Source organism: Aotus nancymaae, unplaced genomic scaffold, assembly GCF_030222135.1.
Source record: "Aotus nancymaae isolate 86718 unplaced genomic scaffold, 86718_ANA_hifiasm-v0.15.2.pri h1tg000040l, whole genome shotgun sequence".
Taxonomy (NCBI): Eukaryota; Metazoa; Chordata; class Mammalia; order Primates; family Aotidae; genus Aotus; species Aotus nancymaae.
In genome coordinates this window covers 17,101,264-17,123,836 of record NW_026988454.1, presented here as the reverse complement: position 1 = coordinate 17,123,836, position 22,573 = coordinate 17,101,264, and the positions used below count along the sequence as shown (strand labels likewise).

Sequence of the window (22,573 nt, the reverse complement as noted above, 5' to 3'; positions counted from 1 at the left end):
TGGGTGGATCATTTCAGGCCAAGGGTTGGAGACCAGCCTGGCCAACATGGCAAAATCCTGTTTCTACTAAAAATATAAAAAATGAGCTGGGCATGGTGGCGCATGCCTGCAGTCCCAGCTGCTGGGGAGGCTGAGGCACAAGAATCACTTGAACTGAGGAGGCGGAGGCTACAGTGAGCAGAGATCGTGCCACTGCACTCCAGCCTGCACTCCAGACAGGGTCTCAAAAATAGTAATTTCATTTTAGATTTTAGATTGTGCAAGAGCTAGTATTCCTTGGCCTTGAATTAGTTATTCTGACAGTCTTACCATCAAAAGTTCCATCCACTTCCCTCCCCGTCTGCATACCTCTTTTCTTTGGCAGTCTGGGAAAAAATTGTGAAAGACATTGAAATCCACCAAAGCTGGGCACTGTGGCTCATGCCTGCAATCCCAGCACTTTGGGATGCTGAGGTGGGTGGATCATCTGAGGTCGGGAGTTCGAGACCAGCCTGACCAACATGGAGAAACCCCATCTCTACTAAAAATACAAAATTAGCCAGTCACGGTGGCTTATGCCTGTAATCCCGGCTACTCGGGAAGCTGAGGCAAGAGAATCGCTTGAACCCGGGAGGTGGAGGTTGCAGTGAGCCAAGATCACACCACTGCACTCCAGCCTGGGCAACAAGAGTGAAACTCCATCTCAAAAAAAAAAAAAAGGTCAAGGCCTGAATGCTATTTCTTTTTATTGTTTTCAAATGAATGTTTATGTCTGTGCTTTGTTGCCTCTAAAAATTTCTTTTCTTTCCTTGCAGAGTGAAGAGTTCCACATTTATACCCAGTATTGCACTAACTATCCAAGGTATGGATCAGGAACGGGCCGGGAGTACTTTTGTTCCCTTTCACGTTGTTTCAAGTCAGCCGGAGCAATATAGGTGGTTGTTAGGCATTCTATGCCTGGTCCTGTGCTGAATACTATGGGAAGAATGCAAAACGTGCTGAGAACAGATCACAGGGGCACCCAGGTATGGGTGCATCTGGACTTTGGGGCTGCCTGAAGAGCCAGTGTGGGGAAAATTGTAAAAGTGTATGGAAGAAACCAAAACGATGACTAGGTATCTCCAAAAGGAAGCTAAGCCAGCTGTGCATCAGGCTGCAGGTCTTGTCTGCTAACCCTTTTCTGTGTGTGTCATGTTTTTAAGAATTTAGGAAACGTTGCTAATGAGTTTCTATAATCTAGGTAGGGAGAAAACAGGTGCTGTTTTTGCCAAATACGTTTTATGAACTATGTAAGTTGAATGGAGTTCAGAGAAAGGACAGATCGCCATAAACCTTGATGCGAAGAGGGGCAACGGCTCACCTGGGTTGTTGCTTCATTTTTCCTGACGTCAGAAAGCAATGGCGGAAGGGCGGTGCAGGAAGCATCCTTGGACGGTGCGTTGACCATTTCAGTAAGGGAGTCGGGCCTAAGATGATGGGCTACAACTGGAGGAACTTCTTTTTTTTCTCCAGAAGACATTTATTGGGCACTTAGTAATTCCTAAGCACTGTGCTAAATGCTCTAAATACAAAATACTAAATTTAACTTTTCAAAGCAATCCAGAGACATTGAGGGATTTTTTTTTAACCCAGAACACCCATCCCAGTGCCTGGCCCCTCCTAGGTTCTTCATAAGTGTGAGTTCATCGTCACCCCTGTCGCTTCTCCAGTTCATGGATGAAATAGGCTGTGATAGGTAAAGTGATTCTATGAGGGGTGCAAGCTGATGAATGGCCCAGCTTGGATTTGAACCAAGGTTTTCTTCTCTGACTTGTAAGACCTCATGCTTACATGAGTATGTTCCTGTAAAAGTTTCTGAAACTTTGTGATTCTCCCCCTGCCTTTTTATTTTCCTTTTTTTCCCACATGATTAGCAGGACTTTGAGTTATGGGTTTTTTTCTTTTTTTTTTTTTTTTTTGAGACAGAGTCTCACTCTGCCACCCAGGCTGGAGTGCAGTGGCGCAATCTCAGCTCACTGAAGCCTCCCGCTTCCGGTTCAAGTAATTCTCCTACCTTATCCTCCTGAGTAGCTGGGATGACATTGCACCCCACCAGACTTTGAGTTATCTTAAGGACCAGCCAGGAAGAAGAGAGCTAGGGAGACTTTCCACACTCTGTGTCTGGTCTTGGCAGACAGGTCCCTGATGATAAAGTGGGTGGTAGGATCCATCTAGAAGAGAAGTCAGCAGGCTGAGCCCTGAGTGTTACTTCGGAAGGGAAAAAAAATGGGCTCCCTGCTCCCCACTGTCAGGAGCAACCCTGGAAAGCCAGTGTGGATTAAAAGACCCAGGATATTGCTGCGTGTGGTAGTATGTGCCTTAGTCCTAGAGCTACTCCAGAGGCCAGGGCAGGAGGATAGCTTAAGCCTAGAAGTTTGAGGCTACAGTGAGCTATTATCGCACCACCATACTCCAGCCGGGGCAACAAAGCAAGATCCTGTCTCATAAAGACCCAAGAAGCAGCCGGATGCAGTGGTTCATGCCTGTAATCCTAGCACTTTGGGAGGCTGAGGCAAGCAGATCACCTGAGGTCAGGAGTTCGGGACCAACCTAGGCAACATGGTGAAACCCCATCTCTACTGAAAATACAAAAACTAGCCAGGCATGGTGGCACGTGCCTATAATCTCAGCTACTCAGGACACTGAGGCAGGAGAATTGCTTGAACCCAGGAGGTGGAGGTTGCAGTGCCAACATTGTGCCACTGCACTTTAGCCTTGGCAACAGACCAAGACTCTGTCCCAAAAAAAAATAGACCCAAGAAGCCAGAAGTTCAGAGGCTCAACTTATGGCAAATACTTTTCCTTGTGGGACCCATGCTTTCCCCAGATTTCCCTAAAAAAATAAACAAAAACACAAAAAACCCACATGCACATTAGAACATTTATCACACATCTGTATCTGTAGACCCACCCATAGTTAATTTACATGGTTTCACTTAAGCAATTTTCTCTTTTAAAGTATTTGTTTCCACTTTAATGCTGAAAACATCAGAAGATTGCAGCATGCCCTGACTAAATCCCATGGTTCTAAACCAAAAACCAGCTTGCCTCCCACCCCAATTCAGAGAAATCACAGAATCGGCCCTCAACTTCTCCACAAAACTTCTTCCTCAAGGAAGGAAAAAACATTCAGATTCCAAAGATCAACAGAGTTCTGGACCCAATTATGAGACTAAAATGATACAGGAGCTTGTTTGGGGAATTAGGTTTGTATAAATTTCAGTATAAACATATCATTTGAAGAAATAACTTCTTAATTTAAACTTCCAAAATTGAAAATTCAGAAGATTTTGTGATTTACTAAGAAGACTACAAAATAAAAACAGCTTCTTTATATGCTAGGCTGCTTCAGACCCAGAGAAAGGCAAAATCACTTATGCAAGGACATTTTTACGAGCCTGTCATTTTGGCTGGGTGCGGTGGCTCACACCTCTAATCCTAGCACTTTGGGATGCTGAGGCGGGCGAATCACTATGTCAGGAGTTCAAGACCAGCCTGGCCAATATGGTGAAACCCTGTCTCTACTAGAAATACAAAAATTAGCCATGCATGGTGGCTTGTGCCTATACTCCCAGCTACTCGGGGAACTGAGGCAGAAGAATCGCTTGAACACTGCACTCCAGCCTGGGCAACAGAGCGAAACTCAGTTTCAAAAAAAAAAAAAAAGCCTATCATTCATGGAGCAGTGTCCCAAACTTGGTGTATGTTGGCAGGAAATAGCAAACAATATCCCTTGCCTTCAAGCAGTTTCTATTCCTTTGAAGGTCGGATGCAACTAAATGCAATGGTAGAAAAGCATGTTTTGGAAGATCAAATAAATATAAATTAACAGGAAAAACTCAGTAATGTGTAATAAAAGTTCAAGGTTAAGGATAATTTTCTGGAGAAAGTTGTCTTTTTTTTTTTTTTTTTTTTTGAGGTGATCTTGCTCTGTCACCCAGGCTGAAGTGCAGTGGCATGATCTCAGCTCACTGCAACCTCTGCCTCTCAGGTTCGAGCAATTCTCCTATCTCAGCTTCCCAGGTAGCTGGGATTACAAGCACACGCCAATACACCCAGCTAATTTTTTTATTTTTAGGAGAGATGGGTTTTACCACGTTGGCCAAACTTCTGACCTCAAGCGATCCACCAGCCTCGGCCTTCCAAAGTGCTGGAATTACAGGCATGAGTCACCATGCCTGGTGAGAAAGTTGTCTTTTTTTTTTTAAACAAAATTGAATCTGACTTTGAAGAAACATGTTAGCAGAGAGGTACTCAAGAGTTGTTCTCAGTGAAAAAGACATGTCTGTTTCTTGTCCACTTGTGTGGTTTTCATATTCATAGAGAAATACTGTATCTTATATCCAATCAGTTTCTCTCTCAGACCCGAGGTTCCCTTCCCCCACTGAACAAGCCAAGAGTGCAAGGTGTCTCAGCCCATCTGACAACTTTCCTTCCCGCTTTGGATCCAGGGTGGTGATACTCAATATCGCTGGCACATCCTGACAGTGTCCACTTTCTTCCTACCAGTCACGCCCCAGTGATTTTACCATGAAGAGACACAAGCTCCCACCTTCCGTTCCCCAGGGAGGGGTGCAAACCCGGCCAGGTCCTTGTCCTCAGATACCTGCCTGTCCCTAAGACTTCCAGGAACCTGGAGCTCAGCGTGCTCCTAATTCGTTGCAGGTTCCTACCCTTGAACAAGAGCCGAAGCCTTCAGGTGGCCGAAGGGCTACAGAGCAGCCAAATCTGGCTCTAAATAACCTTAGAAACATTCCTAGAAGAGGAGATGGAGAGTTTTGAAACTTCAACTCAAGGGGAAAATAAATCAGTGTGAACAGATATTTCTCAAAGTAGATCGGCACAAAAGGGATTCTGTGGCTTAATTATGAAACTTGCATTTCACCTCCTTCCTCACGGTCTTACTTTGTTGTTTGGTTCTATCTGATTTTTTTCAATTAATCCTGGAAACATTACTGACTTAGGGAGAAAAGGGCTGAAATTATTTCTACTTGCTTCCTTCTACACTTTGAGAACAAAGATTTTAATTTACCCGTGTGTGACTGCACAAGCCATTAGCTTGCTTTGTGATACGAGCATTGTTTTAGCCATTGCCTTAAGATGTTTCGGGGCTGTGTATGCTTATCACTTCGGGGGGATCTGGGTTGGAGAAGGAATTCTAACCTACATTTGGAACACCCTGATCTGAGACACACTCCAGAGGAGCAAGACTCTGGCCTTCCCAGGAGCTGTATTACGTGTAAGGAGAACCACTTGGAGGTAGAAAGGGAGACTTGTTCAGAGATTCTCACAGGGAAGTTACCCACAGGAAGTGGTCTCTAAGGAAGGCCACCACATAGGGTCATACAGTTTGTGCATCTTATAAAAGTGACCAACGGCTGGGCATGGTGGCTCATGCCTGTAATCCCAGCACTTTGGGAGGCCGAGGCGGGCGGATCACGAGGTCAAGAGATCGAGACCATCCTGGCCAACATGGTGAAACCCCGTCTCTACTAAAAATACAAAAAAATTAGCTGGGCATGGTGGCGCGTGCCTGTAGTCCCAGCTACTCAGGAGGCTGAGGCAGGAGAATCGCTTGAACCCGGGAGGTGGAGGTTGCAGTGAGCCGAGGTCGTGCCACTGCACTCCAGCCTGGCACCTGGTAACAGAGTGAGACTGTCTCAAAAAAAAAAAGTGACCAGCAGAGGAGGTGATAAATGTTCTGACAGGGCTGGATCTTCTAGCAAGAAGGAACTCCTTTTTCTTAGTACAAAAGGTGCCTACTCCTTTTAATCTAACCCGTGGAAATGGAATACAGATGTGCTGTGTGAGCACTGCACAAAGATACCCAGATAGGGCACAACTAGGGGCCCTGGCACACGCCTGCATCTCCTAGAAGGAAGGAACATGTTCCTTAGAAGCCATGAGCCCATGGTGCCAGTGCCACTGGGTCTGGTGCCTTTTTCTTTTTTTGAGATGGAGTTTCCCTCTTGTTGCCCAGGCTGGAGTGCAGTGGCGCAATTTCGGCTCACTGCAACCTCTGCCTCCTGGGTTCAAGCAATTCTGCTCAGCCTCCCAAGTAGCTGGGATTAGATGCGCCACCAAGCCCAGCTAATTTTTTTGGATTTTTAGTAGAGATGGGGTTTCTTCATGTTGGTCAGGCTGGTCTCAAACTCCTGACCTCAGATGATCCTCCAGCCTCAGCCTCCTGAAGTGCTGGGATTACAGATGTGAGCCACCGCGCCTGGCCCCAGTGCCTTTTTCTAATTTCCTTTTTGTAATTCACCCTCCCAGAGGAACCTTTCCCCAGTTTGCCTAAAGGCATGCTGATCTGGCCACAGCTCTGCAGCTACCCTACTCTTTTCAGGGCATTTACACTTGCAATGACATTTAAAACTTGAATATCCCCGTAAAGCATTACAATTTAGATAATAACATGGACTCTTTCTGCAGATCTGTGGCCATGCTAACAGAGTGCATGAGGAACAAGATACTGGCCAAATTCTTCAGGGAACGTCAGGAAACTCTGAAACACTCGCTGCCTCTGGGGTCCTATCTCTTGAAACCAGTTCAGCGGATTCTCAAGTATCATCTCCTTCTGCATGTAAGTTTCTGCCTGGCGTGAGCACTTTCCAGGGGATGGGAGTTTTGTGTGTATATATTAAGTTTGGGGGAAAATACCAGAAAATGCTGTGGACATATGGAAACATTTCCCACACTCATATTTCACAACTGACTAATCTGCTTTGAGGATTTAGAGATATTTATATTCTAGACCCATAGCCCCATTGACAACAGCCAAGAGAAGAGATTAATCTTAGCTCTGATTCTGATGGGGCTTAGGAGTGCCTCGCCCTAGGCACTGACAGTTTCAGGCAGGGAGCTATCATGCAAATGAAAAACAGATTTTGTAATGTTTCCATCAGCCCTGATTCAGTAGGCAATTGAAAGGGAAAGCTGTTTGTCATAGATTGGCTTTTGTATGGAGAGCAAAGAGAAAGGGCTGAAAAGGGAGAGGACAGATGAGCAGCGTGATAAGTGGCCTCGAGCTGAGCTCGGCATCACTGCAGGTATCTCCTCTTACATTATTTTCTACTACTTTTACAAAATTCTCCCAAGAAGACTTTAGAAACAAAGGTAATCCTAGCTCTTAAATTATTTTTCTTTTCTTTTCTTTTTTTTTTTTTTTTTCAGAAGTCTTGCTCTGCTGCCCTGGCTAGAGTGAGTGCAATGGCACGATCTCGGCTGTCTGCAACCTCCACCTCCCAGGTTCAGGTGATTTTCCTGCCTCAGCCTCCCGAGTAGCTGGGATTACAGGCACCCACTACTTCGCTTGGCTAATTTTTGTATTTTTTTTAGTAGAGACAGGGCTTCACCATCTTGGCCAGGCTGGTCTTGAACTCCTGACCTCGTGATCCACCCTCCTCGGCCTGCCAAAGTGCTGGGATTACCACCACGCCCAGATTTTTTTCTTTTTTAAGATGGGGTCTGGCACTGTCGCCCAGGCTGGAGTGCAGTGATGTGATCACAGCTTACTGTAACTTCTGCCTCCTGGGCTCAAGCGATCCTCCCACCTCAGCATCCTGAGTAGCTGGGACTCCAGGTGTACACCACCATGCCTGACTAATTTTTTTGTATTTTTGGTAGAGATGGAGTTTCAACATGTTGCCCAGGCTGGTCTCGAACTACTGAGCTCAAGTAGTCCTCCTGCCTCAGCCTCTGAAAGTGCTGGGATTACAGGCATGAGCCACCATGCCCAGCCTCAAATTCTCATTGCTTACCCTCCAAAAAAGTTGATAGGAATGGGAAAAAGGGTATTATCATAGATGATTTTCATTCTGAAGTAGAACTTACTTACTTTTGTAGCAGAAGAAAGACAGTATGGTGGAGTGGTTAGGAACAGGGTTCTGGAAAAGACTGCCTGGGTCTAAATCCTATAAATTGCCCACATTCACTGTGGCTCACAGGCACTGATAAAAATAAGCTATTGTGGCCAGGTGCGGTGGCTCATGCCTGTAATCCCAGCACTTTGGGAGGCCAAGGTGGGCAGATAACCTGAAATCAGGAGTTCAAGACCAGCCTGACCAACATAGTGAAACCCCATCTCTACTAAAAATACAAAAAAATTAACTGGGCATGATGGCGGGTGCCTGTAATCCCAGCTACTTGGGAGGCTGAGGCAGGAGAATCTCTTGAACCCTGGAGGTGGAGATTGCAGTGAGCCAAGATTGCACTACTGCACTCCAGCCTGGGCGACAGAGTGAGACTCTGTCTCAAAATAAAATAAAAATAAAAATAAGCTATTGTTTTTATTATTTTTATGATACATTAAAATCTCCTTTTTCACTTTCTCCCTTCTTGGGAAAAAGAAAAAGAAATGAAAAAAAGAAAGAAAATCTCCTTTTTAAAGGAATTTTAATTCAGAGTTCCTCTCTATGTCAAAAGGCCTGCAATTTATAGGTATCTCTTTTTAAATGATTCTAGGTTTCTAACTTGGATAATTATCCCAGATTTGTTTGGTTCATATATATTTAAAATTTCAAGAACTTTGGTGGTCCGTCTTTACTAGTAATTTCTTAGCTTTGTCTGTTTGCCTGGGTAGCTCATCTTTGGAGAATATTATGTTCTATGAGGTCATATCAGGGATATTATTTTAATTTTTACATTGATCCTAATGACCTCTTAGATTTAGTGGGATTTATTTGCTAAATCAGTGTCCAAATAATAATTTTTGTTTTTTTCTGAGACGGAGTTTTGCTCTGTCACCCAGCCTGGAGTGCAGTGGCGCCATCTTGGCTCACTGTAATCTCCGCCTCCCGAGTTCAAGCGATTCTCCTGCCTTAGCCTCCCAAGTAGCTGGGATTACAGGTGCCCACCACCACACCCAGCTTGTTTGTGTGTGTGTGTGTTTGCTTGTTTTAGTAGAGATGAGGTTTTACCATGTTGGCCAGGCTGATCTTGAACTCCTAATCTCAGGTGATCTGCCCACCTCGGCCTCCCAAAGTGCTGGGATTACAGCCATGAGCCACCGTGCCCAGCCCCAAATAATTCTTTTTGTTGTTGTTGTTGTTGTTTGAGACGGAGTCTCACTCTGTCACCCAGGCTGGAGTGCAGTGGCATGATCTCAGCTCACTGTCACTGCAACCTCTACCTCTTTGGTTCAAGCAATTCTAATGTCTCAGCCTCCCAAGTAGCTGGACTACCAGCGCCTGCCATCACACCCAGCTAATTTTTGTATTTTTAGTGGAGATGGGGTTTCACCATGTTGGTCAGGCTGGTCTCAAACTCCTGACCTCAGGTAATCCACCCACCTTGGCCTGCCAAAGTGCTGGGATTACAGGTGTGAGCCACTAAATAATTCTTAAATAAATAACATTTGTGCAGGACACATCTCTGCTGAATTCTGTTAATATAACGTCTGAGACTAATGTGTCTCAAAAATCTCTAAATGGTCTTCTAGACAGTAAGATGGCCTTCAGTAAAAAGGAAAGTTTAAGATCTCAGCTAATCATGTGAGACAACAAGTTAAGATACTTACAAAACGTTAATTAATAGGAAAAACAGCCTTTATCTTCCATATTAAGAGCTGGCAATGAAGAAAAAAGAAAGAACAGTGGTTGGATTAATCCAAAACTAACTTCTGGTTGCTTTTGAAGTGTTTTCTGTTTTTATAGTTGATTAGATGGCTCCCTCTATGTCATTCACATCATTTCAAAGTTATGTTGCTATCCATGAAAATCCCCATAGAAATAGCCTCTATACTTCCCAGTTTGTTTACTGATGAACACACTTGTCTCTCAGGCTAAAAGAAGAAATCATTATATTTTTAAATTTGCCATTTAGGACCTTGTTAACAGCCGAGTCCAAGTATGGAAAGAAAATGTAAATTCCTTCGCAGTTTCTAGCTAGATGAAAAACTTGACTACTCAGTAAAAGTAAACAAAGATTTAAATTGTTACCATAAAGTAATAGGACTAGCCTTCAAGTGGTACCATAACATTGAACCTCCACCCATTAGCTGATTATGTATGATAAATGTCACAGGAACTATCTAATTGACTACAATGTTTTCTTACTGTTTTAAGTGCTACTATAGGATTACTGTCATTGTTGTTTTTAAGAAGGCAATAGTTTCAATTTAATAAGCACCTATTTACCACCCAGCTCTCTGCTGGGCACTGTGGAGAAGGTAAAGAATCAAAGGAACTATATACAATAGTCTCTATCCTTAGACTCCTGAGGATCTAGGGACAGATGTCTTATGTGCGTAAAAGAACTAAACAAAGATCCTGTCCCTCTCTCCTGGGACTGTAGGCCTCCAGTGGTATGGTGATTGCTAATGTAACATACTTCCGACCATCAGACTACTGAGTGCTAAAACCATGAGATTTTTCTTGACACTTGGAAGGATTGTCTTTAGTGAACTTCATTTGGCCTTTAAAACCTTGACTACAGGAACATGTACTTGCTATAGAGATAATTTTTTAAAGATAATTTTCACTATATTTTTGTTCTGTTAAATATTAAGGTCCCGTATGGAACACTTTGCTTCCTAAATAAATAAGGGGAAAAAATAAGCATGCATTTGATCTTGTGAGAGTGAGAACTATATTACTGAGAACTGCATTACATTGGCCACCAGGAAGCTCAGAACTCCACGTATCTATTATAGTAACTGTAATACCACTATGAGACTCAGTGGGCTACATGCGTGTTGTATTTTATCCTATTTATCCTGGAATCCTATTCTACTTTTATCTTTTCTATCCCTGTTTTATTTTATTTTATTTTTTTTTTCCTTGTCTTACCATTTTGTTGCAGGTTATTTCTGGCCTCAAAATCTTAAAGAATGATGGTAGTCTGTAAGAATTTTTTTTTTTAAGGCAGAGTCTCACTTTGTCACCGAGTCTGGAGTGCAGTGGCCCAATCTAAGCTCACTGCAACCTCTGTCTCCCAGGTTCAAGTGATTCCCCTGCCTCAGCCTTCCGAGTAGCTGGGACTACAGGCGCCCACCAACATACCCAGCTAACTTTTGTATTTTTAGGAGAGATGGGGTTTTGCCATTTTGGCCAGGCTGGTCTCGAACTCTGGACCTCAGGTGATCTACCCACCTCAGCCTCCCACCCAGCCGGTAGTGTATAAATAAATAGGCAAAAATAAAATATAAGGAACTAATCATAGAGGTGCCATTTTTTTCACTGGCTGTATGAAAAAAATGGAAAAAAAAACCTCATTCTTTTTTGTTGAAGGAAATAGAAAATCACCTTGATAAGGATACAGAAGGCTATGATGTGGTGCTTGATGCTATAGACACAATGCAGCGAGTCGCCTGGCACATCAATGACATGAAGCGGAAACACGAGCACGCGGTCCGGTTACAGGTGAGCCCGCGAGGTTTGCAGGTGTCCTGACTCACTGTTTTCCCAGTAAAATATTAAGGCTGCTCAGGTACTGCACTACATTCACGGCCTTCAGCGTAGTTCTCCCTGAAAGCAGTTCAGGACACCAGTAATACCAATCATTGTCTACTATGGCTATTTAAAAGAAAGTGACGTTATAATTTTTAAGCTAATTGTTTGCTTATAGCTCCTTTGATGATCTAAGTTAAAATTTGGAGTCTTCTACTTCTATTAATTGCAAAGTTAGTAATTCTTTATTTTTTTTTTTTAAAGATGGGGTTTCACCATGTTGGTTAGGCTGGTCTTGAACTCCCGACCTCAGGTGATCTGCCCGCCTTGGCTTCCAAAGTGCTTGGATTACAGGCGTGAGCCACCACTCCCAGCCAAAGTTAGTAATTCTTGTTGAAAGCAACTTTCCCTAAACTATGTAAAGACTTTTTAAGCCTTTATTCCTCTGCTACCAGTTCCTGCAAAACCATGAGGTGATGTGTGGGTGGTCGTAGGCAGGGGATGCGGAGTAAGGGGGGCCAAGGCTGAACCAGCTCCTTTATAGTTTCACGTGGGAAGTGACCCTCCAGCACGTCATTCCCATTTCCCTTTTTTGGGGCAGGAGGGAAGGGGGCGAAGTTTCACTCTTGTCATCCAGGCTGGAGTACAGTGGCATGATCTCAGCTCACTGCAACCTTGGCCTCTGAGATTCAAGTGATCCTCCTGCCTAAGCCTCCTTAGTAGTTGGGATTAAGGGGCACACCACCACACCCAGCTAATTTTGTATTTTTACTAGAGACAAGGTTTCACCAGGTTGGCCAGGCTTGTCTCGAACTCCTAACCTCAGGTTGTCCACCCACCTGGGCCTCCTAAAGTGCTGGGATTACAAGCTTGAGTCACCACACCCAGCAGTTTCCTCATTTTTTTTTTTTTTTTTTTTTGGAGACGGAGTTTCGCTCGTTACCCAGGCTGGAGTGCAATGGCGCGATCTCGGCTCACCGCAACCTCCGCCTCCTGGGTTCAGGCAATTCTCCTGCCTCAGCCTCCTGAGTAGCTGGGATTACAGGCACGCGCCACCGTGCCCAGCTAATTTTTTGTATTAGTAGAGACGGGGTTTCACCATGTTGACCAGGATGGTCTCGATCTCTTGACCTCGTGATCCACCCGCCTCGGCCTCCCAAAGTGCTGGGATTACAGGCTTGAGCCACCGCGCCCGGCCTCCTCATTTTTAAAATAAGACAGAGAAGTTTGCTAAAGGCCTATCCAGCATGAACATTTTAAGCCCTAAAGCCTCAGGATGTTTTGACAGATGTTGAGCCAGTGATCATGCCCTGGGCACCTCAATAGATGCACTATTTTTTTTTTTTTTTGAGACAGAGTCTTGCTCTATCACCAGGCTGGAGTGCAGTGGCATGATCTCAGCTCACTGCAACCTCCAACTCCCCGGTTCAAGCGATTCCCCTGCCTCACCCTGCCGAGTAGCTGGGACTGCAGGTGGGCGTCACCACGCCCAGCTACATTTTTGTATTTTAGTAGAGACAGTGTTTCACCATGTTGGCAAGGATGGTCTCGATCTCCTGATCTCATGATCCACCCGCCTCAACCTCCCAAAGTGCTGAGATTACAGGTGTGAGCCACCTCGCCTGACAAAATGCACTATTAAAAACAAAACAAGAGGCTGTGTGGGCCCAGAGGCCAGTTCCAGGCTCCTGGCTGTCCCTAGAGAGAGACAGAAAAGCCCAAAGTGACTTGACCCTACGCAGACTGGCCTTGCCTAACTCAGGAAAAAAGATACATTGTTTGGCTCGTAAATCAGAACAAACTGTAGGTTTCGGGTATAGGCAGCCAGAGTGTGGTGTGATGCTACTGACGATCAAAAATCAGAGGAAGATGACATGCTGATCTTCCAGGCTGCTTTTGTGTTTTGCAACAGCAACGAAACTTTAACGCTTTATCATACAAGTGTTTTGCAGACATAATGTCAGAATCTATTGAATACAGTCGTCCCCCCGCCCCCGCCCGCCCCCCTGCCCCAGCTCCACAGTTTCACTTTCCGCAATTTCATTTGCCGCATTTCCGCAATTTCATTGCTTGATGGTCAACCAAGGTTAGAAAATTTTAAATGGGGGCCAGGCGCGATGGCTCACACCTGTAATCCCAGCACTTTGGGAGGCTGAGGCAAGCAGATCACCTGAGGTTGGGGGTTTGAGGCCAGCTTGGCCAACATGGTGAAACCCATCTCTACTAAAAATACAAAAATTAGCCAGGCATGGTGGCAGATGCCTGTAATCCCAGCTACTTGAGAGGCTAAGGCAGGAGAATCACTTGAACCCAGGAGGCAGAGGTTGCAGTGAGCCGAGATGGCACCACTACACTCCAGCCTGGGTAACAGAGCAAGACTCCGTCTCAAAAAAAAAAAAAAATTAACAAGATCTCATATTTGATAGCACAACAAGGGGATTATAATCAACAATAATTTATAAAATAACTGAAAGTATAATAGCAATGTTTGTAACACAAAGAAATGATAAATGCTGGAGATGACAGAGGCCCGTTTACCCTGATGTGTTTATTATGTATTGTATGCCTGTCAGAATATCTCATGTACCCCATCAATATATACACCTAGTGTGTACCCATAAAAATTTAAAATTTGAATAAAAAAGCACTAAAATGTAAGTTAGGTGCAAAGGTTCATTTCCTTTCCCTGAGTAAGTAAATTTAAACTCAGGAAATTTCTGAGAAAATGACAGGGCTGATTTTTTATAGGCTCTAGTTTTGAATTTCTTCTGTGTGGTATGAATGAACTTCAGTATCTGGAAGAAAGTCTTCAACAGCTCTGCAGGTTTTCTTCCCAGAGAAGAGGGGGTGAGAAAAATCAAGGGAAGGAGCCAGGCACGGTGACTCACATCTGTAATCCCAGAACTTGTGGAGGTCCAGATGGGCAGGCCATTTGAGGTCAGGAGTAGAAGACCAGCCTGGCCAACATGGAGAAACCCTGTCTCTACTAAAAATACAAAAAAAAAAAAAAAAAAAAAATTGCCAGGCATGAAGGTGGGCACCTGTAATCCCAGGTACTCAGGAGCTGAGGCACGAGAATCGCCTGAACCAGGGAGGTGGGGGTTGAAGTGAGCCGAGATCACACCACTTCCCTCTAGCCTGGGCAACAGAGCGACACTCCGACTCAAAAAAATAAAACAAACAAACAAACAAAAAAATCAAGGGAAGGAGGCCTGCCTGAGAAGGTCCCATACTGGTGGCCCCTGGACCTGGCTTTTGAAAAATGTAACAGCTGTTATGAGCCATATCATGGCATGATTAAGGAAGGGAAATAAGTAATTAGCAGCTCATCAACTAACAGCCTGATTCAGTTCTGTTAACCCTTAAGTGGCACCACCTGTAAATGCAGATTTATACCATAGACCATCAGATACCATGTAGATTGTTAGACTCCATCAGGGATGATTTGTCACCATTCTTGAGGCTCAACAGATGAGCCACCAAGCCCTTGGTGCCTGGCGGCTGCTTCCTGTTAAGTGCTGTGGCCCCATTCCCTTTCTCAGGAGATACAGAGTTTGCTCACTAACTGGAAGGGGCCAGACCTGACCAGCTACGGGGAGCTGGTGCTTGAGGGAACCTTCCGCCTCCAGCGAGCCAAGAACGAACGGACGCTCTTCCTCTTCGACAAGCTGCTGCTCATCACGAAGAAGAGAGATGACACGTTTACGTACAAAGCTCACATCCTGGTAGGTCTGCACGCTGGCCACGGGCAGGGACTCAGATCCCCAGTTCCGTTCCCTCCCAAGCGTGCCTCACCCTCTCTGCTCTCTCTGCTCCAGTGTGGCAACCTCATGCTCGTGGAGGTGATTCCAAAGGAGCCACTCAGCTTCAGTGTCTTCCACTACAAGAATCCCAAGCTGCAGCACACAGTCCAGGTAACGGCAGGCCCGGGCCTCCCCACGAGCCCCTTTGTGAACAATGAATGCTATATGCCAGGTGGCTTTTCGAGAGCCTTCTGGCCACATGGTCAATTCCCATCTCATCAGAGGGTCCTGTGGGTGGTAGAATCAAGTTGTCTGACTGTCCACATCTTGTCTTGGCAGGCCAAATCCCAGCAAGACAAACGCCTCTGGGTTCTGCACCTAAAGAGACTGATTCTGGAGAACCACGCAGCCAAGATTCCAGCTAAGGTGGGACACTGAATCAATGCACCATCAAACGGGAGAGAGATCAAATCCCAGCAAGGCATCCTGATAGGATAAAATGTTCAACCTCAAAATAGAGAGGCTGGCATAGTGGCTCATGCCTGTAATCCCAGCACTTTGGGAGGCCACAGCAGGTGGATCACTTGAGCCTAGGAGTTCGAGACCACCCTGGGTAACAAAGCGAGACCACTGTCTCTACAAAAATTAGAAAATTTAGCCCCTAGCCTGGTTGCACAAACTTGTAGTCCCAGCTACTCTGGGAGGCTGAGGTGGGAGGATCGCTTGGGTCCAGGAGGCGGAGGTTGCAGTGAGCTGAGATTGCGTCACTGAACTCCAGCCTGACCCAGCAAGACCCTGCCTCAAAAAAAAGAAAAAGAAAATGGAGAGATAGTATATGTAGGAACTACATCTCAGCTAAACTAGCCATTAGCATCAAAAAGATTCACATGGGGCCAGATGTAGTGGCTCACACCTGTAATGCTAGCACTTTGGGAGGCCGAGGCAGGCAGATCACCTGAAGTCCAGAGTTCAAGACCAGCCTGGGCAGCATGGTGAATCCCCATCTCTACTAAAAATGCAAAAATTAAACCAGGCACAGTGGCTCATGCCTGTAATCCCAGCATTTTGAGAGGCTGAGGCAGGCAGATCACCTGAGGTCAGGAGTTTGAGAATAGCCTGACCAACATGGAAAAACCCCGTCTCTACTACCAGGCGTGATGACACATGCCTGTATTCTCAGCTACTCCAGAGGCTGCGGCAGGAGAATTGCTTGATCCTGGGAGGCAGAGGTTGCAGTGAGCTGAGATGGTGCCATTGCACTCCAGCCTGGGAAACAAGAGCAAAACTCTGTCTCAAAAAATATATATATGTACAAAAATTAGCCAGGTGTGGTGGCATGCCCCTATAGTCCCAGCTACTCAGGAGGCTGAGGCAGGAGAATCGCCTGAACCCAGGGGGTGGAGGTTACAGTGAGCTGAGATTGCACCATTGCACTCCAGCCTGGGTAACAGGACGAGATCCCATCCCAAAAAGAAAAAAAAAAAAAAGGCCAGGCGTGGTGGTGGTTCACACCTGTAATCCCAGCACTTTGGGACCATCACCTGAGGTCAGGAGTTCAAAACCAGCCTGACCAATCTAGTGAAATCCCGTCTCTACTAAAAAATACAAAAATTAGCCATGCATGGTGACATACACCTGTAGTCCTAGCTACTCAGGAGGCTGAGATAGGAGAATTGCTTGAGCCCAGGAGGTAGAGGTTGCAGTGAGCCAAGATCGTACCACTGCACTCTAGCCTGGGCGACAGAGGAGACTCCATCTCAAAAAAAAAAGAAAAAAAAAGATTTACATGAGTGACAGACTCCGTGGAGGTGGTGGTGTTTTTCCTTTTGGGGCTTAAAAGAAGATGGAGTTATGAGAATTATTCAAAGGTGCATGAAGCACCTATGTGTGTAAAGCTGGGTCCCATGCAGGTGCTTGGGAGACAAGATACAGATTTGGCCACGAAGGAATCTTAGATGGAGAGCCAGCTGCCAAGCCATGAACTGTTTGCCAACCATGAAGACGTAATAGAGTATAACTTAGGTGGTGTGGAAGAATAAAGTGTTCAATTCAGTTGAGTGGAGAGAGGAAGGAAAATATCTTTACCTCAGTCTTGAGGGATAAGGATTTTTTTTTTTTTTTTTTTTTGAGACGGGATATTACTCTGTCGCCCAGGCTGGAGTGCAATTGTACAAACATCAACTCATTACAGCCTCGACCTTCTGGGCTCCAGAGATCCCACTACCTCAGCCTCCCAGAGGAGCTGGGACCACAGGCTTGGACCACAGGCCTGCACCACCACACCAAGCTAATTTTTGTTGGGTTTTTTTTTTTTTTTTTGAGATGGTGTCTCCCTCTGTCGCCGGGCTGGAGTGCAATGGCACGATCTTGGCTCACCGCAACCTCCACCTCCTGGGTTCAAGCGATTCTCCTGCCTCAGTCTCCCGAGTAGCTGGGACTGCAGGTGCCTGCCAAGATTCCAGCTAATTTTTGTATTTTTCTAGTAGAGACAGGGTTTTACCATATTGGCCAAGATGGTCTCGAACTCCTGACCTCGTGATCCACCCGCCTCCGCCTCCCAAAGTGCTAGGATTACAGGCATGAGCCACCACACCTGACCTAATTTTTGTATTTTTTTTTAAGGTGTGGTCTCATTATCTTGCCCAGGCTGGTTTCAAACTCCTGGGTTCCAGTGATCTGCCCGCCTCAGCCTTTCCAAAGTGTTGGAATGACAGGCATAAATAAGCCACCGTGCCCAGTCTTAGGAATATTTTTATTAAGTAGGGAAAAAGGAATAAAGGAAACCAGACCTAAAGACCTACATAAATGGAAACAGGGGAGAACGAATGCTCTGCATTCAGGGCACACAGGCGGTACCTGGATGCGAGGGCTGAGTTTTCAGGGGCTGGCACAGGAGTGGAGGCAGGGAGGGGAAGGGCAGGAGCTCTCGGAGGACTGTGAGCATGCTCTCTGAGGAGCCTGAACTGTATTCACACTGGGAAATCACTGCAGGCTTTGGAGGAAGGGAAGATGGCAAGGTCAGCCCTGTGTCCTGAGAGTGTCACTTTGGGGACAGGGTGACAAATAAGTGACAGGAGTGAGGTTGGAGGCTGGAGAAGATAGTACCCACCACGATGGCCTGGAAAGGAGCTGAGTGGTGCTGCCACGGAGCCACAGCAACAGAGGGGACAAGTGCAGAACGTGCCACTGAGGCAGGGGCAGGATTTCGCCCACAAGGCCAAGTCAGGAGTTGAAGGAGAGCATGGTGATGTGAGTTCTGAGACAGGTGGAAAGCCAGAGGAACTCGTGAGATTGGAGCGAGAGAGAGGAACCCGCCGCTCTCACCGGCACCCATGCTGCCGGGCAGGGTCAGCCACAGGTGGAAATTCAGGTCTTGGAAGCTAAGGATCAGGAGACTCTTGCTAGATGCAGTAATTGAAGTCCAAAGGTTTAACAAGATGGTCCACAAAAATGTGTAAAAGAAAGACGAACCCTTGGGAATCTCAACATCTTAAGAGATCTGCAGGTGGGTGGGGGATTTGGAGAACAGCCAAACAAAGCACTTTAAGAGTGGCAGAGAGACCGTGAGGACGCGCTGGGGGAAGGCGCTGTGCTAACAAGGAAAAAGCACATCTCAGAGACAGCGGGGAACTGTCTCAAAGGCTGCCGGTCCACGAGATTTTTCTTTTTTTTTTTTTGACATGGAGTTTCACTCTTGTTGCCCAGGCTGCAGTGCAATGGCACAATCTCGTCTCACTGCACCCTCTGCCTCCTGGGTTCAAGAAGTGATTCTCGGAGAGAGATCCAAGATGGCTGATGATTAGCAGCTCGGGCACGTACCTCCCAGTGAAAGCGCAAAGAACGAGAGGACGCCACACTTTCAGACGAATATTTGTTGCTCACAGACCAGGAGATTCCCAGTGGAGGAGCTCCACGGGTCGCCAGGGCGACTCTTGTGGCCGGCGTGGTGGTTTTGCTGGTGCCTTAGCACGCCAGTTCTTGGTGCAGAGTCCGGAGATTCCCGGGCAGAAAAGCACCATCAATCTTAACACCACTGTTTTGGCCGGCTCAGTGGATTGCTCAGATCTCGGCGCAGGGAATCAACAAGTTGGACGTCAGAGACCCAGTTAGAAAGCCGGTAATTATAAAGACGACAGACGGACAAATATATAATGAAGGGAAGAAACCAGCGTAAAAAGGTAGAGAATACTCAAAATCAGAATGCCTCTCCCTCTACAGGGGATTGCAATTCCTCATCAGTAACGGAACAAGGCTTAATAGATTACACGTGTGTTCCAATAACAGAAGCAGGTTTCAAAACGTGGGTGATAAGAAACTTCTGTGAATTAAAAGAACTTGTTCTAACCCAATGCAAAGAAACTAAGAACCTTGAAAAAAGGTTTGACGAACTGTTAATGAGAATGGACAATTTAGAGAAGAATATAAGTGAATTGATGGAGCTGAAAAACACAACACGAGAACTTCGCGAAGCATGCACAAGTTTAAACAGTCGAATTGATCAAGCAGAAGGAAGGATATCAGAAGTCGAGGACCAGCTCAGTGAAATGAAACGAGAAGACAAGAATGCAGAAAAAAGGATGAAAAGGAATGAGCAAAGTCTCCAGGAAATATCGGACTATGTGAAAAGACCTAATTTACGTTTGATAGGTGTACCTGAATGTGATGAAGAGAATGAATCCAAGTTGGAAAATACTCTTCAGGATATCATTCAGGAAAATTTTCCTAACCTGGCAAGGCAGGGTAACATTCAACTCCAGGTAATACAGAGAACACCACAAAGATATTCTTCAAGAAGACCAACCCCAAGGCACATAATCGCCAGATTTATTAGGGTTGAAATGAAGGAGAAAATACTAAGGGCAGCCAGAGAGAAAGGTCAGGTTACCCATAAAGGGAAACCTATCAGACTTACAGCAGATCTCTCAGCAGAAACCCTACAAGCCAGAAAAGAGTGGGGACCAATATTTCACATCCTTAAAGAAAAGAACTTTCAACCCAGAATTTCCTATCCAGCCAAACTAAACTTTATGAGCGAAGGAAAAATTAAATCTTTTGCGAACAAACAAGTACTTAGAGAGTTCACCACCACCAGGCCTGCTTTACAAGAGCTTCTGAAAGAAGCACTATACATATAAAGGAACAACCAATATCAGCCTTTCCAAAAATATATCAAAAAGCAAAGAACATTAACACAATAAAAAATTTACATCAACTAATGGGCAAAACAGCCAGCTAGCATCAAACGCCGGTATTAAACCTATATATATTTTAATTGGATAAAAAGCCAAAACCCATCGGTATGCTGCATCCGGGCCCATCTTACATGCAACAATACACAAAGACTCAGAGAGAAGGAGGAAGATTTACCAATCAAACAGAGAGTAAAAATAAACTAATAAACAAAAAGCAGGAGATGCAATTCTTGCCTCTGATAAAGTAGACTTTAAAGCAACAAAGATCAAAAGAGGCAAAGAAGGACATTACATAATGGCAAAAGGATCAATGCAACAAGAAGAGCTAACGATTCTATAGATCAACGAGATAGAAAATTAACAAGGATATTCAGAACTTGAACTCAGACCCGGAACAAGTAAACTTAATAAACATTTATAGAACTCTCCACTTCAAATACACAAAACATACATTACCACCTCACACCTATTCCAAAGGTGACTATATAATTGGAAGTAAATCACTCCTCAGTAATCGCATAGCATTTCATAGGTTTAAATTAAATATTGGTTGGCTGTTTGTTTGTTATCTTCTTCCCTTATTCCTTCCTGACTACATCATTAAGTATAGTTATCACTATAAAAGAGCTTTTCAATACCCATTACTAAATTGCATTCTAGCCTGGGCAAGAAAGCAATACTCCCATTCTCTCTCCCTCTTTCTTTTCCTTCTCCCTCCTCCCCATTCTCTCTCTCTCTTTCTCTTCCTTTTTCCTCTTTCCTATTCTCTCTCTCAAAAAAAAAAAAAAAAAAAAAGAAGTGATTCTCCTGCCTCAGTCTCCCGAGTAGCTGGGATTACAGGCATGCACCACCATGCCTGGCTAATTTTTTGTATTTTTAGTAGAGACAGGATTTCTCTGTGTTGATCAGGCCTGTTTTGAACTCCCGACCTCAGGTTATCCGCCCCCCTCGGCCTCCCAAAGTGATGGGATTACAGGTGTGAGCCACCGCACCTGGCCAGTCCAGGAAATTTAAACAGAAACGCAGATTTTAGATTTGGCAATTAAGAGAGAAGGGAGAGATCGAAGTGGGTTGAAGAAGAAGGGGGATTAAGAAGCAACAGAATGGGTATAGACTTTTTAATATATGAAGTTCACAAAAGGAAAAAAAAATGCTAGTTTGGAGAGAGAGGCAAGAGCAAATCAAGACTTCTTGTCTGAGTCAAGTGCCAAGTCCCTGATGGGATGGCAGGCTGGAGAAGGGAGGTGGAAGAGGAGACGGTGGCTCACTTCCTGTTGGAACGAGGCCTGGGGAGGTGGGAAGGAAGAGGGTGGGATGCATAGGAAGAGGGGCTCATCTTGGAAAGGGCTGGAAGCATCTCTCTGAGCTAAGGGAGAAAAAGATGAAAGATGGAGTAACTTTGAGTTGGATTTGCAAGAAGACAAAGGGTTTGATTTCACTAACGCAGGTGATAAACTCATCTGCTGGGAGAGTGAAGCAGAGATTGGGGGTATCTGAGGGAAAGTGGAAGGGATCAGAAGAACACTTGCTAAAGAAAATGGACAAGTTGGGTGAGGCATGGTGGCTCATGCCTGTAATCCCAGCACTTTGGGAGGCAGAGGCAGGCGGATCACGAGGTCAGGAGTTCGAGACCAGCCTGGCCAACATGGAGAAACCTGGTCTCTACTGAAAATACAAAATTAGCCAGGCGTGGTGGCGCATGCCTGTAATCCCAGCTACTTGGAGTCTGAGGAAGGAGAATCACTTGAATCCAGGAGGCAGAGCTTGTGGTGAACCGAGATCACGCCATTGCACTCCAGATAGGGCAATAAGAGTGAAACGTTGCCTCAAAAAAAAAAGTAAAGAAAGAAAATGGACCAGTCCCTAGAGATGACTAGAATAATTTGTGAAAGGCAGCAAGGACCCAGCTAAAGCTGGCCACCATGAATCAGTGCAATGACGTCATTTCAAAGTCTGCTCAGCAACTTGGAAACTACTGGTGAATACCATGGTGTGTGTGGGTTCCTCCAGGTTGGGAACCAGCAGAGCTGGTAGGGGAAGGTTCTCAGGGCCAGGGTGGGGAGGGTGCCAGTGGGCACGCAGTTGCAGTGACTGGGTATGACATCAGGCTGAGTGGATAGGAGAACCAGCTGAAAACAGAGGCATGTGCTGAGGGACTGCAGTATTGAAATAAAGACTGGCTCAGCAGGAGTTAATGTTGGAGAGACGGAAATGTACAAATCTGTAGTTGAAG

The 22,573-nt window shown here is 45.4% G+C and overlaps 1 protein-coding gene across 5 annotated transcripts in view; it reads left to right on the top strand.

Annotated features, from left to right (window-relative positions):
• PLEKHG1 (pleckstrin homology and RhoGEF domain containing G1) overlaps positions 1–22,573 on the top strand; it is a 199,364-nt gene that overhangs the window by 143,468 nt on the left and 33,323 nt on the right. For all 5 annotated transcript variants that reach the window (XM_012452308.2, XM_012452299.2, XM_012452322.2 and 2 more), the window contains exons 5-10: positions 795–841; positions 6,451–6,601; positions 11,247–11,378; positions 14,948–15,130; positions 15,224–15,319; positions 15,488–15,574. In XM_012452308.2, coding sequence (XP_012307731.2) covers positions 795–841; positions 6,451–6,601; positions 11,247–11,378; positions 14,948–15,130; positions 15,224–15,319; positions 15,488–15,574 — 696 coding nt within the window. The remainder of the gene's footprint in view (positions 1–794; positions 842–6,450; positions 6,602–11,246; positions 11,379–14,947; positions 15,131–15,223; positions 15,320–15,487; positions 15,575–22,573) is intronic.